Consider the following 20,069-nt stretch of genomic DNA (forward strand, 5'->3'; position numbering starts at 1 on the left):
CTATTCTCTGTATTTGCTTCCTAGTGCTCTGCAACGTGGCAACCTCAGGTGAATTTAAGGACAGAATTCTGAGTCTAATAGCTCCTGTTCTACTTTTCTTGGAAAGCTTTCCAATACACATTCATTTCCCCTCTCTGAATTTTGATAGCACTCATAATCTGTACCATATAATCTAATATTTAATTATATGCATTTTGCATTTCTTAGAGGTTGTTTCTTATATTTTTGGCTTGCTTATGAATAGGTTGTAGGTTCTTGAAGGCAAGGACTAAACTTAAATGTCTTTGTCAGTAACCCTTATACGTGGTGAAGTATTGTGAAGGCCAGCTAAGTGGGCAGCAATACATTCTTTTTTTTTTTTAAGTCTTGCTCTGTCACCCAGGCTGGAGTGTGGAGTGCAGTGGCCCGATCTCTGCTCACTGCAACATCCACCTCCCAAGTTCAAGTGATTCTCAGGTAATCCCCGAGTAGCTGGGATTACAGGTACACACCACCATACCCGGTTAATTTTTGTATTTTTAGTAGAGACAGAGTTTCACTGTGTTGGCCAGGCTGATCTCAGACTCCTGTCTCAGCCTCCCAAAGTGCTGGGATTATAGGTGTGCGTCACTGCACCCGGCTGGGTCAATACATTCTTAAGTGTTTGTAGAAAAATATTTGAATATTCTCAATAATTTAAAACATATTTCACATGGGATATTAATGCTTTTCTTATGAGAAAGAAATGTCTATATTGGTCCATATAACATGCTATAGTCTACATTATTTTTCTATTGAATTTATAATTTAGTGACATATCATAAAATAAACATCGTAGAAGGTTAGCAGTGCTAGCAGAACTAACTCATTGGTGCTCAAAAACACTTGAAGGAAATTCTAATCAGGTTGCTGTTTATAATATTCAATGTAACACTAGTATAATTATTGAGTAGATTTCTCATTTATATCACAGAAAGGGAGAATTTCTTCATTTTCTTAGTTTGCTCAACTTCCCACTGCTTTACAGTTGATTACAAAAAGTTTTCTCGAGAATTTTATCACCACAAACTTCTACTTTACTAATTTGTTCTCACTCACAAAAGAAAAGCCATAAATGCTATTCACATTTTCCAATTTTTTAGGTGGAGTGGATTCCTCCTTTGTGCCATTGCAATGTTTCTTGTGATATTCCCAATGTTTACTTTTCCAAAAAAGCTTCCACCTCGACACAAGAAAAGAAAAGAAAAGTTTTCTGTTGATGCTGTTAGTGATGACGATGTTCTGAAGGAGAAATCAAACAACAGTGAACAAGTGGACAAAAAAGTTTCTTCTATGGGATTTGGAAAGGATGTCAGAGGTAAAGTATACCTCTTGAATAAATACATGCATGGCGATTTGGTCAGTGCTACTCAAAGTGTGGTCCCAGGCCAGTGCTGTCTACCCACTGTCTGTGGTTGGCTTGTGGCCAGATAAGTACTAAGACTGAGAGTAAGTGTTGCAAAACTTTTAGAAACTTGACAGAGTAATTTTTTTTTGTGTTGCATCTAATAATAATTTAAAATTAAGCTTATATTTTATGTTATTTAAAATTAATTTTTAAATAATTCATTTGTGTATTTTACAAAAGTATCAGTAGATGACAGACTAGAAATAATAATTTTAAAAAATGGCTTTTCCTCATACACAGTTTGAGAAGCACTGATTTAGATCATAAAGAAACAGATGTCTATATATGTTATTTACTATAATTAGAGATGTCTGATTTTAAAATATTAAAATCAAGTGCATTGTGCCATGGAGGGTTTGTTTCAGAGGAATAATAGTGGTTTTGGTAGTGTGGTTTGATGCCTACATAAGTATAAAACCTACCACTAGAAAGGGATCTCACTTAGCAGCTGTGTCAAATGCTTGCATGTGGGCTCAGAGAAGGGTGGCCAGGGGATGGGCCTCCAAATCCAGAAAGTCTTGGTGATGTATAGTTTATTTTTTTCATTTTATTTATCTTAAAATGCTGATTATATTAAGCTAGATTAGGCAATCTATAACCTAAACAATTTGAAGTGATCATGACCAGACAATATTTGTTCAGTGTTTCGTATATCTGTTGAATGACAATAAGTTCCTTTAATTCTAGAAACCTATAATGTGATGCTTCCATTAGTTTCAGTTTTGTTTCCAACATTTTCTGAATTGATTTTTTTTGGTATAAATTATGAAGCATAATATTTATCAAGTGCTTTCATCAGTCAAGGTTGTGTTAGGTAAAATTTACCTAGGCACATTATCATCTCATTTTGACTGTATACACAGTGTGGCCAATGAGGAACATTTCCAGCCTAGAATAAAGTTACTCATATATTACAGACATGTCCTTATGGCCTAAGAATAATAATAGTTAGATTGAACCTTTTTTAAAGACTATATTTTTTGAAAGCAAATGAAGTGCTATTTCATTGAAAATGCTTCTTTCCAGTTACATTTTAGATTCGGCCCTCTCCCTTCCCATGATTTTATGACAGTGTGCACTTTTTGGAACTGTACATGACTTCTTATGCTCTAATAACATAAATTGTTCTCTGGACGCTGGCATGGCCTGATCTCTTCCCATGTGCACTGGCCCATCATTTTTGTGAACCTGTTATAGACCATTATGGCTACTATCAAAAGAGTGATTTTTTTTTTTCACAACTCAATTGAGACAAGGTTGATGTCAAAGAATTTAAAACATAGTAATAGTCTTTGTGATTCTTTTTTTTTTTTTGAGATGGGTCACCCAGGCTGGAGTGCAGTGGTGCGATCTCCATTTACTGCAATCTCTGCCTCTCAGGTTCAAGCAATTCTCCTGCCTCAGCCTCTTGGGTAGCTGGCATTACAGGTGCCTGCCCATGCCCAGCTAATTTTTGTATTATTATTATTTTTTTTAGTAGAGATGGTGTTCCACCATGTTGGCCGGGCTGGTCTCGAACTCCTGACCTCAGGTGATCCACCTTCCTCGGCCTCCCAAAGTGCTGGGATTACAGGCGTGAGCCACCACGCCTGGCCAGCCTTTGAGTTTTCATTTATGGAGACTATAAAGTAGACTCAAAAGGAGAAATAAAGTCATACATAAGATAAAATTATATGTTTTATAGCTTAGGGTTAGGTGACTTGAATATGAAATATATCATCTATTGGACAGTATAAAAAAGGGGGGAGAAGATTGATATCAAATACCAACAGCAGATACAACTGTTGCTGGGAATGAAGTTCTTTTGGAAGATGCAGTGTAGACAATGCTATCAATGCCCTGTCCACATTTTTGGACCCCACCATTTTCATGGCGGAGGTCCACTAACTGCCGGGACTGAAATTATTTGCCTGAAGGATTTTCGTTGTGGGCTGAGAAAACTGCTTGGCTCCTGCTTGAGGCGGTTTTCAGGTACCAAGGAATGAAACCCCTGGCCTCCCATGCCCCAGATAAGTCTTAAGCGGATGACTGGATAAGCCCCGCAGCTCCTGCCCCTCTTGGAGGAGGCAGTTCTGAGGTGTGTCTCTGTGTCTTTCGTGGGCTCTCCTCCCTTCCAGTGCACTTCCACCATGCTCTCCACCCAGCGTTCCCTGAGTTGCCCAAATAAATTACCTGGACGTGAACTCTTGTCTCAGGTCCTGGTCCTGGGGAACCCATACTTAGACATGCAGTTTCAAAAGCGATCAGGGCCCCTGAGAATTCAAAAATGATTTTGGAAATTGAATCTATACACTATTTTATGGGATATCTTGTTGTACTGCCAGGGGTTGCTTTTCTTTGTCTTCTCTATGCTCAATTTGATGGTTCAAGATATTGTCTTTTAAAAACAAGAATAAGAGGAGTCTTTGAATGGTGATGGGTAGTTGGTTTATAAAATCTGTTTCTATTCTGATTTTCTTATTAGTATTTTTGATAAAGTCTCCTTTTTTTACCCTATGCCTTGATTATCATGACTAATCCTACTTCTGCAGCCAAATCTCCTGACTGGGACACACAACTGATTCATTTTATTATTTCCACTTGTACTGGATTCTCTAATCATATCAAGACTGGAACTTCAAGAGACATCTTGTTAGAAAGAAATACTGTTTTAATTGAATTATATTGAGAATGTTTTGCTAAAATGACATTGATGATATTAAAATAATGTTCAATTAGAATATTTAAAATTAATTCATTTTTATCTTGTATACATCTATTTCCTTTAGTGTATCTAATACATATCACCCGAAGAAAGTGATTAGTATTTAAGATAATTTTCCAAAGGACACATTAAATCCCCAGGAATCATTCTGCTATTGACATCATTTTTTTTTTTTTTTTTTTTAACAAAGCTGAGATTTATTATTGAGGTTACTTTTGAACAAAGCTGATATTTATTATTGAGGTCTTGCCTTAAAGAATGATTCATAGAAAAGTTCATTTTGAGTTAAATCTGAGTTTGAATCCCAGATCCTGTTTTCCCTTCTATTTTCTGGAGTAGGGCTTCTTTTGGTCTTAATTTTTAAATTTTTTATTCTATTTTTATTTTATTGAGACAGAGTCTCTCTCTGTCACCTAGGTTGGAGTGCAGTGGTATGAACTTGGCTCGCTGCAGCCTCAACCTCCCAGGCTCAAGTGATCCTTCCTGGCTCAACCTCCCTAGTAGCTGGGACTGCAGGCCTGTGCCACCACACCTAGGTGATTTTTGCATTTTTTGTACAGATGGGGTTTTACCATGTTTCACAGGCTGGTCTAGAACTCCTGGGCTCAAGGAATCTGCCTGCCTCAGCCTCCCAAAGTGCTGGGATTACAGGTGTGAGCCACCACACTTGGATTTTTGGTCTTTATTTTATATTTCAAATTTGGATACCAATATTAGTACCTTCGAAGAGGAGGTAGAAGTTGGTAAGTTATAATTTCTTAAACAGAAAATTATTGGCCAGGTGCAGTGGCTCATGCCTATAATCCCAGCACTTTGGGAGGCTGAGGTGGATCAACTGAGATTGGGAGTTCGAGACCAGCCTGTCCAACATGGCAAAACCCAGTCTCTACTAAAAATACAAAAATTAGATGGGTGTTGTGGTAAGCACCTGTAATCCTAGCTACTTGGGAGGCTGAAACAGGAGATTTGCTTGAACCCGGGAAGTGAAGGTTGCAGTGAGCCAAGATTGTGCCACTGCACTCCAGCCTGTGCGACAGAGGTGAGACTACATCTCAAAAAAAAAAAAAAAAAAAAAAAAAAAAAAAAAAAAGAAAATTATTTGAGCCATACAGAATGGTGCCCTTTTGGGAAGTTCTGTTGCAAAGAATGTTAGAAGAAAATATAAGTCCACCTCCACATTTTAATGACAGACATTGAGAAAATCTGACTCAGTGTTTTCATATTCTTATTATAAATTATGCAGGAATAATGCTGATTTAAGACACCACAAAGGGGAAAGTAGAATTCTCAGTGTATCTGTATTACATTCCACAAAGAGATTAGCATTGATTCCATAAAATCTTACCAATAAAATAAACACTTAAAATATTTAAGCAAATCCATTTTCCTGAGGTTTGAGGTCCAGCATTTTAAAGCATTCCAAATTTAACTGGGCAAGCTTTCTATCTAAAAAACTTTTGGTGGCAGTTAATCATAAGAAGGATTTTACTTTCTATGTCCACTTTTTAATCTTTGAAGCTTAATTGCTTAGTATTATTAATTAAGCATAAAATTTAACAGATTTTTTTCTCTGCTAGAGTTTTGTCTGTTAGAGTGCAATATATTTAAAATCGTAACTAAATAAAATAGTTGCCCTGAGGTGATAAACTGATTTAAAGAGGCCACTGAAAGTTACAGAATTTTGCTCATGGAAGGATAATGCTGGTATCACTGAATTCACTGAGTGTTCACCCTATAGAAGGTGTTGTACTCCATGCTTTTGTTATAAAGTTGAGTGAGCCATGGCTTACCCTCCAAGAGCTTAGAGTCCACTGAGGGAGCCAGGACAAATACAAATGGAAATGTATTAAAGACCATAAAAAGAGAACAGGTGCAATGGTGTGGAGGTTCAAGGCTGCAGAAGGAACATCTAGTTCAGGGATCAGGAAAAGTTATGTGGAGGAGGTGGGATTTGGGATGAACCTCGAAAGACTGGGAGGATTTCAGTAGGTGGAGGCGGGTGTCAGGAATATTCAGGCAGAGAGAGCAAAGGCCAGAAACTGGGACTGTGTAGATGTATTTGAAAGTGCTGAACAAGCAGTTTGTAGCTGGTGCGTTGGATATATGTGGCAGAGGCCTGGGAGATGAGGTTGGGAAGGTCAAGCAGGGCATATGGTGGAGAGCGTGAGTTCTAGCGTGAGTTCTCTGATTTCTTTTCTAATGGGGAATGGGGAGGTTTGAGCCGGTGTTTGGTAGCAGTGGAAGAGGTAGATTAGGGAGGAGGAGGAGCAGATTGTTAGGAAGGGGCGCAGGTAGACAGCTGCAGACAGAGCCCGGTGGGGAGGTTTCGACTAGTAGAGAAGGAAAGCACAGCAGCCTGCTAAACTGGCCCTGCTGCTTTGACCCTTGCCGCCTTTCTACATGCCTCCCACTCAGCAGCTAGAAATGTTAAATTGCCACTCCTTCGCTCAAAGCTCTGTGATCTCCCAGCTCATTCACAGAAAAGTCCACTTCTTTGTGACCTATGATTTAACCCCTGGTTACCTCTTCAACTCTTTCTCCTTTCAGTCCCATTTGTTTATTGTGTGTTCTGTTTCAGCTGCACTGGGCTCATTGTTGGTCCTCAAACATGCCAGACACAGTCTCACTCCAGGACTTTTACACTTGCCACACATGTGCTGGGAATGTTCTCTCACTTTCCTCAGTGAGCTTCTCACATGGCCCCTTTCCAGTGAGGCATTCCTTAGCCACCCTGTTAAAAATCGCTGACCTTTCCTCCAAGGCTTCTTACCTCCATTCTGCCTTTAGTTTTCTCCTTAGCACCCATCACTCACCTACCATGGATTGTACTTACTTATTTATTGCCTCCCCAATGAGAAAGTAAGCTCTATGAAGACAGGGATTTTTTTTTTTTTTTTTTTTTTTTTTTTTTTTTTTTTTTTTTTTTTTGTCCATTACATTTCTGCTGAGTTTACACCACCTAGTAAGTACATAGTAAATATTTGATGAATGAATTAGTGAACGAGAGGAGGGAAGAAGGAGGTCATTTCTTTTTCTTTCTTTTTTGTTTTTGAGACCATCTTGCTTTGTTTCACTCTGGAGTGCAGCGGTGTGATCTCTGCTCACTGCATACGCCGCCTCCCAGGCTCAAGCAATTCTCCTGCCTCAGCCTCCCGAGTAGTTGGGATTACAGGCACCCGCCACCACGCCTGGCTACTTTTTGTCTTTTTAGTAGAGATGGGGTTTCACCATGTTGGTCAGGCTGGTCTCGAACTCCTGACCTCAGGTGATCCACCGCCTTGGCCTCCCAAAATGTTGGGATTATAGACGTGAGCCATTGCACCTGGCAAAAGAGGTCATTTCTTTAGGATGTGACAACTGATATGGGAATAATGGAGAGAGAGGTACCAGAGGTGGTTATAGGGTTTGAACCTCAGATAATGGGGAGAGGAGCTAGTTGAGAGAAGCAGAAGGAATAAATTCTGAACTTGAGCTGCCTAAGAACACCCAGAACCATTGTATATGCTCCTTTGCTAGGTGTTTTGGAACAAGTATAGTATGAATGTGTTCAGGTCAATTTTTGACCCAGCAAATAAGAATCACTAAAAGCTACATGCCTGGGCCCTGTGCTCTTAGTCTTTCTGCATACATACTTCCTTTGCTAAATTGCCCTTTATTTTGTGTTTGCAGCTTTATTGAAAGTTGCTGCTTGAATTTCCCATATTTGCCATAGGATGGTTGCTCAGTGCCCTTTATATAAAACCCCTTTCCAAAGATCAATGGTTCTCGAACCTAGCCTACATCAGCATCACCACAAAGACTCCCTTAAACCCAGGTCCCTAGGCCCCAGTCCACAGTCTCTGATTCAGTAGGTCTGGAGTGGGGCCTGAGAATTAGCTTTGTTTTTTTTAACAATTTCCCAGATGATACTGAAGCTGTTGGTCCAGGAACCGCACTGTGAAAATCACAGCTCTAGAACATAGTTAGGAAAAACTTTGTTTTCCAGGAAGAAAGTAGAATGTTTCTGCATTTCTGATAATGATGATTATACAGCTTTTTGCTTTGATGGCCAGGAAAGTCAGAGTCAAATCTGAAACCCAGGAAAAGTCTTATGGCCACATTTCTTTCCCCCAGTTTGGATGCTCTGCTCTATTTACATTTTCTGTGTATCGAATTCTTTGTTTCTTTTCTGTCTAACTTTTATTTTATTGTATGTATGATTTCTGGTGGTCAGCCACATCTTTAGATTTGGACTTGCAGCTTAGGAGGTGAATAGTAAATGGTAACAGTCCAGGCAGAGAATCCCTAAAAAAGAAAGCTCTTTCTATATACTCAGCAAAATAACTGTGGGGTGACTCATCAGAGTAGCATCTCCTTAGAAAGATATTCGAAAATACTCAAAAGTGCTGATTTAAACAAGTAAGGTAGTACTGTGGCCAGGAGCCACCAATGATGTCTTTTAGGCCCTGGCAGACATCATTTCTACCCCCTTGTTGTAGGTAAGTGTCTTGGGCTTGATGTGCTAAGCTGCAAGGTGACTGTGGTGTGCTAGTGTCATCTAGTTCCTGTCTTTTCCAGGCAAGCAGCAAATGCTATTTGACGGTGTGTTTTGGAGGGGTGGGAGGACATAGAGTATCTTCATGGGGCCTTAGATTGGGAAGCCCGTGGGGTCATTTCTTTCAAAGAAAATGAGCAGGAAATGAGGGCATGTACGTCCTGTGTTGGCCATGTTGCATACGATAAGCAGTCTTGGTTTTGCTTTTACAGAAAACCCTGACTAAAAATAGTTTGATTCTTCTGGATAACAGGCATAGAAAATTTGTATCTGCCAAATGCTCAAGAACATACAGGATCATGAGAAATTCACAGGCCATAAAAGTTACTAAGGTTTTCACTGCAGGATGATCATATGTTTTCGCCAGCTTTTTGATCCACCAGAAGGCCTTAAAGAATACAAATGATAGGAACTACAAGATTAGAAATAATGGAACATTTAAATAGAGTCATCCCTTGGTATCCATGGGGGATTGGTTCCAGAACCCCTTGGTGGATACCAAAATCCATGATGCTCAAGTCTCTGATATAAAAATGGTGTAATATTTGCATAAAAACTACACACATCTTTAAATCATATACTTTAAATCATCTCTTGTTACTTATAATGCCTTTATATACTTTAAATCATCTCTTGTTACTTATAATACCTAATACAATGTTAATACTATGTAAATAGTTGTTATATGGTATTGATTAGAGAATAAGGACAAGAAAAAAGTCTGTATGTGTTCAATACAGATGCACCCATTCATTTTTTTTCCTGAGTATTTTTGATCTGTGGTTGGTTGAATCCACGGATGCAGAATCCATGGACGCAGAATCCATGGATATGGAGGGCCAGCTGCACTTTAAGTGCTTATAAAAGAAGAGGATTAAGGAGTTTCAAGAGATGTTAAAGGCTATTCAATAATTTGTACCCATGAGATTTTAATGTATAGAGATATCTGAGTGATGACATGATGAGGTTAATACCACTGGTAGAATAATTACTTATACTTCCTAAGAGAAGGGGGCAGGCCCTGCCATGCAGGACCACAGGGGGAGCATCAGGTTGGTCAGGAGGCAGAATCGGAGTGAGACCAGAGTCTGGGCCACAGCCTTTATTGGGGTTTCCTTGGGAAAGAGCTTAGGATTGGCTAGTTTGAATAATGCCCATAGGCTCTGGGCTACAAGGATGGCCTCCAGTTGTCTGGTACCTGAACCTGGGCGATTTAGGACAGGTGAAGTGTGTGTGAGTTAGATAAGGAGGTGGTTGGGGCCACCACCTTGGGATTGGTTGGTTTGTTTATGAAAGGTATGCTCCCAGTGGTGGCTGAGCCCAGTGCTATCTCTAAGAAGTGGCTGTAGTCCTGGGAGGGCAATCTGTCCCTGGCCAACAAGCTTTTTAAGAAGTCAAAGCATTATAAAATATATAAATTTACAAACATGATTAACAGAGAAGCTTATGTGTTCTAGCTGGAGTATCCGCTCACTGGCTTCCTTCAGCCATAATTATCATGTGGTGTTCCCTCTTTCTTTATTACACCACTTTTCCTCCTCCCCGCTGAGGAGGCCTTTCCTATGCCCTCAAGGCAAAGGCCTTGGTACTGCTCATGTTCTTTGCAAAGAACCCTGTATTTTAGCAGTATCACATTATTTTAAAATTTATCAATAAAAATCCCCATCTTTTATATAACAATGACCTTCCACTCTGGTTGCTGTCATCTTCATTCTTGGTCTCTGTGCCCAATGTGAATTTTATGCCTTGTTTGACGTTAGTCCCTTTAAGCTGCCTTTATCTGTCTGTTTGATCATTCTTCTCTCAAAATGTACTTTTATATAAGAAATGGGTGTTATTTAAAACTTTTAGCAAAGGACTAGATGGGTTTCCAAATGGAACCCAATAATTTAATTATTGAGATAAATGGCTGGCAATATCTATCCTAAGGAAATTTCTCTTTTTTTGTTTTTCTTTCTCACAAATATGTTTATGGGACAATTACTACAGGACTAAGAACTCAGGACTCATACATGAAAAGTTACAGACCTTGCCCTCAAAGGGAGGCAGAAAGGAAAGTAGACACAATATTAATATGTTAAGTCCTAAAATGGAGGTATGTACATTCTAAGGAGGTGGAAGGAAGAGGAGAAAGGAATCCATGTTGGCTGCCTGAGTCAGGGAGGACTTTCAGGGATGACACATTTCTGCATCCTTTTAAAATTGCACCTTTTAAAACAAGATCCTAAAAGTAATACATGTTCATGACAGAAAATTTAGAGAATAAAGTAAAAGTGAAGTGCAATCCCATTTCTGAAAATAAAATGCTTAACTTTTTTAATAGTAAGAAAGTATTTATATTTTGAAACTAGATAGATGTGGTGGTTGCACAACATTGTGACTGTACTAAATTCCACTAACATTTTCACTTTAAAATAGTTAATTTTATATTCTGTGAATTTTGGCACAATAAATTATTTTTTTAAAAGGGTATGTATTTTAGTTGAATTTAAACATAAGGAAAATAAACTGCCTGGGCTACTAAATTTTAGATAAATGTTAGTATGTCTGGATATATCCATGTCAAAAATTATGAAAAGCATTAAGACGGGCCAGTATGTTTGTTTGGTATTTAATACTCATAATTTATACCTGGCTAGAAATGTACATTTGGAGGTAATAAAATTTAGTCAACTGTTTCATAATAATACTAACTTACCTATCTTGTATAATAATAAAACAAGCACTAGTCCTTATCCCACCCCCAGTTTAAATTTTAAAAAAAGATGTAAAAGGAACAAAATTAATATCTAATTTTACTTTTAGAAGAGCTCTTTAGAAGAACATAAAAGAAAAGTTGGTGTGGATGCACAATGTCAGTGGGTAAAAACAAACACGCAAGCAACACATCCTGGGCATGGAATTTTCTTGCAACCAGAAGAAAAAAATCAGAATATTAATGAAGGGTAAAAATATGGTGAAACTAATTAGCCTACAGAAATTAGTATTTATAATTATGACTTTGAATCTTGAAGAAAATGTCTGATTATGCGATGCATTCTCTAGTATTACCAGTTAATACAGCAAAAATATTTAAAGCTTTGTTGCTTAAAGAGGCAATCACTCAGATATCTGAAAAATTAAGCATACCTCTTTCTCAGATATGCTGGATAAAGGACAATATTGTGTATTTTCTGTTTCTCCTGTTAGTATTTTAATTTTTCTTTAATGGACATTTTAGTTTATAATCTTATCTGACACCACTAAGGATTTGTTAGCATTAAAGAACCATACTTTAAAAAGGAGCATAATTTTCTATTTTCAGTGAGTTCACCACTGTGAACCACCTTTCGTCTTACGTTTTCTTAACTCTTAACCTGCTCCCCAGCAGGAAATTATGCCTCTTTGGAATGGACTTCATTTTCTCACAAGTATATGGCTATTGTTTTAGTACAAATTATTCCAGTGATATAATAAAGAATATTAATAAATACATTCTAAGTATATTTTTTGAGTGCCTCCTATAGGCCAGATGAATGCTGGGAGCTGAAGATGTACAGATACCCCAAGGTCCTGCAGTCAGAGCTTTTATAGTCTCCTGAAAGGAACAGACAGGTAAACACATGCAGCTACCTAAGAAATGATGACTAGAGCTATGGACCAAGTACATGGGAGCACAGAGAGGGAGCCCCCTAGACTGTCTAGAGAAGCTGTAAATGCTTCCAATAGGGGCAGACGCCAGTCATGAAACTTGATGGATGAGTTTGACATTTGCCAAGGAGACCGGTGGGAAATCCACAGATAGTACAGAGATGAAGTAGACCAGGCCACGGATGAAGCTTGGGGCAGGGCAGCCATAGGACTACAGAGTGGAAGGGCAGGCAGCAGCCCGCTCTCACAGGCCTGGCACACTCAGTGGTGTTCATGGTAACTGGGTCTTCCTCTTTTGCTTGGTCAATCCCTTTGTTGGCGTACATTTTTCAAATATGTCATTAAAACAAAGTTTGTTTCAGTAATCTAACACAAGAGCAAAAAGACATGATACAGATCCTTTCAGGTTGTAAAGAGCAGAAGCCAGTTCAAGCCACCTGAGATACTGGGGTTCTGGTGCAGGACTCCAGGGGAGAGCAGAAGCCCCAGTGGCTGGGCCCCTGGCTGATAGGGATGTGCCCATTGCCATTGAGCCCCACAGTCACTCTGCAGACTCCACTGTGGCTCCAGGGTCAGTTTTCCTTACTTTTGTCCCTCACTCAGTCTTCATACTCCCTGCCTACTTATCCCTTTATAGTCTCTAATGCAAACACTCTAAGGGAAACAAAGTCAAGGGGTTTTTGGCCAGTCTTTGCTCACAGAGTGTGCCTTAGGCCTCTGGTGGCTGTTGGGTTGCCTGTAGGTAGCAACTGAGTCCAGCCTCCTTCCCTGGTCCAATCAGCTCATTTGGGGCTATCAGGTCCTATGGTAAAAACCTTGCAGCTTCTGTATAAGGAGCCACAGAAGAGGGGTCTTCCAGTGTGACAGGGACTTGCAGAGCCATCTGTAGCCTGGGATATATTTCTCATCAAACTAAATAAACTCCCAGGAATTTCGTCTCTCTGCCCGCTTGAAAAGATGACTGCACCTTTCAGGTTCGCTGAAGTTGGTGCTCATTTAAGCTTTGCTCATCCAAATAAAGGCCTTTTATAGTACTAGTTACTCGGGAGGCTGATGCGGGAGGATTGCTTGAACCCTGAGTTTGAGGCTGCAGTGAGCTATGATCACTTCATTGCATCCTGGCCTGGGCAAAAGAGGGAGACCCTATCTAAAACAAACAAACAAACAAACAAACAAACAAACAAAAAAGTGAAGACCTTCATCTAATACAAACTTAAATTGTGACTTATTTTATGAATGAGCATAAAATATTCACACATGCTGGAACATGTTTGGCTAATGGTCAAAAAATTAGAAACATATCAATACCTTCTGCCTTATATCATGCTGTGATCAATGGGGTTTGGAGAATAAATTATGGCCTCTGCCCTCACTGATACTGATCCAGTCGCTCCTAAACACCATCCCTTATCAACTTCCATAAGAATCCAGTCATGGCCGGGCATGGTGGCTCACACCTGTAATCCCAGCACTTTGGGAGGCCGAGGAGGGCAGATCATGAGGTCAGGAGATCAACACCATCCTGGCTAACATGGTGAAACTCCATCTCTACTAAAAACACAAAACATTAGCCTGGTGTGGAGGCACTTGCCTGTAATCCCAGCTACTCGGGAGGCTGAGGCAGGAGAATCGCTTGAACCCTGGGGGAAGAGGTTGCAGTCAGCTGAGATCATGCCACTGCACTCCAGCCTGGGCAACAGAGCAAGACTCCAACTCAAAAAAAAAAAAAAAAAAAAAAAAAAAAAAAAAAAAAAAGAATCCACTCACACCACCCATCTCAGATTTTCTGAATTTTGACCAAAGGCTTTGGAGGCCACTGGGTGCACCAGATTTATTGCAGCATAGCTCCGTTGTGATTGGAGTGCAATTTAACACCAGGTCCGTGTGCACGGGATGATGGGGCCGCCTACACTGTCATCACTATGCACCTGGAAGGAGCAAATGATCTGCCAATGCTATTAACACTTCTTTTCAAAGTGATTTCAGAGTATAGACCACCTCTTGAATTTTGGTGCTTTGTGTTGAATTTTATTCCTACTTTACTACCACTGAAGGTATTTCCTGGTTTTAGTGCCAGCTTGAATTTATAAGATTTCCTAGCATTAAATGATCAAAAAATGATAATCACTATCATTATTTCATCATCTCTCCTTCATCATGCTTTTTACTGCATCTTTGGTTTTACAATAACACAGTTATAAATGACACCAAGAAACTGATCTAAAATACATTCTGTTGCATAAAAATTAAGTATTTGGTTGCAAATTTAGGAAGGTTTAACAACATTTTGCTAACTTAGTCTTCTAAATTTTATGTTTTTGAAACAATTTTGAATTTACATGAAAGCTATAGAAATAGCACAGGGCACCAGTGTACCCTACATCCTGATTCCCCAATTGTTAACATTTCTGAGAAATTGAGGGTATGGTACTCTACTGTCGCTAATACTTCAGTGTATGTTTCCCAAGTACAAGAACACTCTCCTATGTAACCACAGGGCAGCCATAAGAATCAGGAAATTTGGCCAGGCGCGGTGGCTCAAGCCTGTAATCCCAGCACTTTGGGAAGCCGAGACGGGCGGATCACGAGGTCAGGAGATCGAGACCATCCTGGCTAACACGGTGAAACCCCGTCTCTACTAAAAAATACAAAAAACTAGCCGGGTGAGGTGGCGGGCGCCTGTAGTCCCAGCTACTCAGGAGGCTAAGGCAGGAGAATGGCGTAAACCTGGGAGGCGGAGCTTGCAGTGAGCTGAGATCCGGCCACTGCACTTCAGCCTGGGCGACAGAGCAAGACTCCGTCTCAAAAAAAAAAAAAAAAAAAGAATCAGGAAATTCACGTGGACCTGGTGCTACCATCTAAACCACAGCCCCCAGTCAGATTTTGCTGATTATCCCAATAATGTCCATCATGTCCAAGATTCAATCCAGGATCACATGCGTTTAGTTTTTGTGCCCTTTAGTCTCCTTCAACCTGAATCAGTCACTCAACCTTTTTTGTTTCTCATGACCTTGACCTTTTAAAAAAGGTACAAGCAAGTCACTTTGTATATCCATTAACTTTGAATATCCTTCAGTTTGGATTTGGTGATATTTCCTGATTCATCCGTGTTACACCACTGAAATGATGCTATGTTCAGTACATAGGAGCAGAGACACATAGTGTTAGTTTGCTCTATCACCAGTTAGGCTAACTTTTATCACTGGGATAAGATCGTACTTACCAGGTTCCTTCGTTCTAAAGTTAATAAGTATAATGTAATTATTAATCAATGAGTTATTAAAAAGTACTTTGTGGGGAAATATTTTGAGGCTATGTAAATCCAGTTGACACCCATTATTTGTGGCAGCTATGTCCTATAAAGCCACTGTGAACACTGGATTAGCCTGGACTGAACTTCGCTCTTATGGGAGGTACTGGGTTGGGTTCCTATTACAACATAATCCTCAACCAATCAGTCGATACACGACCTTGCTTCATGTATCTTTCTGTTTAAAGACTCCTTATTTAATATATAGGGTGATTCATTATCACTGAACTTATTGTCAATTGCACTGTAACTCATGCCTGAAGGAAGCTTATCTAACATAAGTATTTTCTCCGTAAGGCACATTATGGTCTTTTGCACTTTAGGAACCCTAGACAGCACTGCAGCACAGGGGATTTTAAGCAATGAGATCACCAACAAATGGTACAAAAATGCAAAACATGTGAGACAATGTATTATGGAAAGGACATGAGTTTACAATATGACAGCAGAAACAAGAAAGCAGAGTGTCACCTTGTTCCACCTCAGCTGGGAATGTGTGCATTGGAGGACTCAAATTTTTCTCTGGTCTGCACGTGACTGTGAAAGTGCTGCAAGTGTTAATTTTTGGGGTTACAAATAAATTTTAGCAAGTAGGTGTCTTTGCAAATATGGAATCTGTGAATAATAAACATCGAATATATTTCATTCCTGTTAGACTTTTGCTTACTGGTTTAGCATCTACAGAGGTCAAATTGTCCCAGATTGGGCCATTGAGAATCCTTCAAGCTGTCTTCTGTGTCCTTCTGACATGTCCTTACCATTCTATGAGCACATTTTTGCTTTCTTGTTCAACAAGGTTTTCTAGGCTTATCTTGTATTATCTCTGCTCCAGTTGTAAAGTTAGACATTTTTCCAGGGAGCTCTGGTTCCTTTTAGTAGAAGATGGTTTTTAGAAACCAAGAATTGGGTGCCAGGTGGATGCATTCCTACCAGGGTGTCATTACTTCTAAGCCTTGTGAGCAGACAGAGAAGGACCTATATTTATACCCACATACAAACACACACACGGTCTATCATCCATGGGTCTATGTTCATCTAATCTATTTATCTATCTGCCTATCTGAACCGTGAATTCATACCAGTACCTCCTTCCAATCTGATGTAGAATGATCCCCCTTTCCATATTTGTAACTCTCTTCTTTGGCAGTTAGAAAACTGATTTCCATTATTTTCAATGTATTTATAACTTGCTAAGTCTCCTTCGATGTAAAAAAATCAACCAGTCCCACCAACTAAAGGTATAACCGTGGATACTGTGCTCCCACCTCAACTCCTGGAGGGCTGTAGGCTGAAAGCTCAGCCCCAGTAAAGGAGATTGAGAAAGGTAGAAGAAAGAAGAGAGGAACTTAGAGTCGTTGAAGGTCTGAACTTCTGCTAATTCTTCTTAGATAACAGCAGATGTTTTTAATAAAAGAAGAGAGAACCATCATGCATGTTTTTAGTTACACTTGAAATTAGAAGGCTATTTTATCAAGCCAAATGGCTACAGAAGAAAAACCTGTTTGATATAACTAGTATTTCTTAAAATAGTCATGTGATAGTATATTAGTTTCTTATTTTAAAATTTATTTTATATTTTCCCAGATTTTAGAGTCAACACATTGGCTTTTAATATACTGCTGAAGTTAATTTGAATCTTTAAATGTTGATAGATAATCTTAACTTTCTAAGTTCTAAATTTTGGATATGACGTTTCAATTTACAGTGTTTACAAGAGGCTGTAGGATGACTTAATGAAGCACTTTGATTATGTTTTTTCTCTGGTGTGTTTATCCATGTGAAAAAATGAAGCATGCATCTTAATTTTTTTTAATTGTTAATTTAAACTTTAAAAATTAAATTAAAATATAGAACATTAAATTTAGTCTAAATTTTAAAATGATGATAGTGAGCAGTCTTAAGTTTCTACGTTTCAAATTCTGGTGAATAGAAAGCTATGAATTATAGCTTTAATAAAAGTTCTTGGCTAATTTTAATGAAATGACTCATTATGTTGAAAGAGATAACTGTTCTCAGATGACTATATTGCCAAAAATAATGCAGCTTACCTTTTCTATGAAGATACATAAAGATTACATAAATGTACATTAATTCACGTTCTAGCGTTGTAAAAATACAAAAGTATATACACAATAATCTCCTTTTTTTCCTATTTCCCAATCTTAGTCCCATTCAGAGAACATAAACCCTTAATAATCTGGTGTTATATATTTTTCCCAGATGTTTTAGAATCAACACATTGGCTTTTAATATACTGCTGAACCTAATTTGAATCTTTAACTGTTGATAGGTAATCTTAACTTTCTAAGTTCTAAATCTTGGATATGACATTTTAATTTACAGTGTTTACAACAGGCTGTAGGATGAGTATGATTGAAAAGTATGTATTTGATCATATAAAATACATTGTTTTGATTTGTTTGATTTTTAATTAAATAGAATTACACACATATATGTACATCCATTTTTGCAGCTAGCTTTACAAATTAATACAAATATTTCTTGGAGTTCTTTCATGCCAGTACATACAGCTCTATTTCATTTTTAACTACTGTCTGGTTTTCCATTATATGGCTGTGCCATCTTTTATTTAAACATTTCCCATCGATGGAAATGTAGATTCCCCCCTCCTATATTTTTAGTATTATAAACTATGCTCCAGTGAAAATACTTGCACATATATCTTGAAAAATATAGATGGCAGGTTCTGTGAAATAAATGCCTAGACTCAAGGGTGAAGCTTTCCTTTCTTGGAGGCAGCTCAGCAGATTCTAAGCCCCCACCTTTCGGCTCTCCTTTCCCTTTGGAGATCTTTGTTCCCTAATTCCAGTACCTCAGAGTGTCTGACCTCATGGCCTCATTCTTTTAGCTTTTTAAACTGTGACTATTTCCTGTTTCATAATAAGGCTTGACAATCAGAAATACAACATCATGTAGATGCCCACAGAAGCGGAATAGCTACATCATAATGTTAGTTGTGAAAAGTGGAAATTGTAATTGAAGGCTGCATTGCAGGCACTTTACATGTCTAGTGGACTTTGAGGTCTTAACAATAAATAACATTGTTTTAATCAATGAAGAAATGCAAATAATTCTAACAGTTTTGAAATAGGAACTATCAGTTGTATGGGTATGTTTTAGGTACTTTACTTAATTTCCATATCCTGGTTGAAAGAAAAACACCAAACAAAACAAAATCTATTTAGAGAGGATGGTTTCTAATCATCATCGGATCTTTCTATTTTTTTATTCTTTGGTGGCAAATGTTGCTGAATGGCTATTTCCAGTTCATTTCAAAAACAATTCAGTTTTATTTTGTTTTCCATCCATTGTTTATAACATTCATTTGTCATTTTTGTCATTTTGTAGACCTACCAAGAGCAGCTGTCAGGATCTTAAGCAACATGACATTCCTTTTTGTGAGTTTGTCATACACAGCTGAGAGTGCCATTGTAACTGCTTTCATTACCTTCATTCCCAAGTTCATCGAGTCACAGTTTGGTATCCCAGCCTCCAATGCCAGCATCTACACTGGTAAGGCACTGCCGCTAGGGCTGCTTGAAAACATGATCATTTTGACCATGAAATGGAATGGGTGAAGAGAAAGTTCAATCTAACATCGAAGTGTTAAACTAGTTCATTAACAGCTACCTTTCCCCCCAGATTTTAGGAGGAGGAAATCCTGGAAAGTGTTCTCTCTGATTCAGATTGTATTACCATGTGCCACATTTCCCAACTCTGTTTTGGGAAGGGAGAGAATTTTGCATATTTATATTTACATGGTTCTCAGTTTAAAGAAATGAAATAGGCAATGACATTCAAATTTAAATCTAAATAGATCTTTTTATGGGTTGGCATGGGTCTTAAAGTGTTAAAAAAATTGATAACCTGAAATATAGATCTGTTTCATGGTAGCAGGATTTCCCCTTCAGAAGTGTGAACAGATTTTATTTGAATTACTGGAGATGTGTGAAGTTAAAAAGGAAATGTATGAATTTTATTTTAGATATTTGATGTCTGGGCAAACTGATTTTTAGGAGACTTTGATGCATATACCCATAGTACTTAGTGTTCAAATCTTCTTTCATAATAAATTGGATGCTTAGAAATGTGGAAACATTAATTCTCAGATATTGGAGAAATTTTCAGTATATTATATCATGTAATATTCTAGATATTTTCTTAGTGGTATCAAAGATGGCTGATTGACCATATCTTCCTAAAGTCATAATTTATTTAATAAGGTGTATTTCAACAGTTGAAGTATATTTAAATAGTGTAGAATTATGATAACTTTTCAGGTCACTTACGCTCCTATGAGAATTAGTTCTCCAATTCCACATTCAAATCCAGTAAACTTGAATTATCTGAAAATGAACAGGCATCACTGTAGAAAATGATTTGAAATATTTGGGTAATCACTTTGTGCTCTGCTTCATCTTATATATATAAAGACATACAACAT

The 20,069-nt window shown here is 38.3% G+C and overlaps 1 protein-coding gene across 1 annotated transcript in view; it reads left to right on the forward strand.

Annotated features, from left to right (window-relative positions):
- The window catches only part of SLCO5A1 (solute carrier organic anion transporter family member 5A1), a 157,378-nt gene that overhangs the window by 73,700 nt on the left and 63,609 nt on the right, over nucleotides 1–20,069 (forward strand). Inside the window, exons 4-5 of the mRNA XM_017872744.1 lie at nucleotides 1,122–1,336; nucleotides 18,974–19,138. Of these exons, the coding sequence (XP_017728233.1) occupies nucleotides 1,122–1,336; nucleotides 18,974–19,138 (380 nt within the window). The remainder of the gene's footprint in view (nucleotides 1–1,121; nucleotides 1,337–18,973; nucleotides 19,139–20,069) is intronic.

This window comes from Rhinopithecus bieti, unplaced genomic scaffold (assembly GCF_001698545.2).
Source record: "Rhinopithecus bieti isolate Rb0 unplaced genomic scaffold, ASM169854v2 scaffold_6536, whole genome shotgun sequence".
NCBI classification, from domain to species: Eukaryota; Metazoa; Chordata; class Mammalia; order Primates; family Cercopithecidae; genus Rhinopithecus; species Rhinopithecus bieti.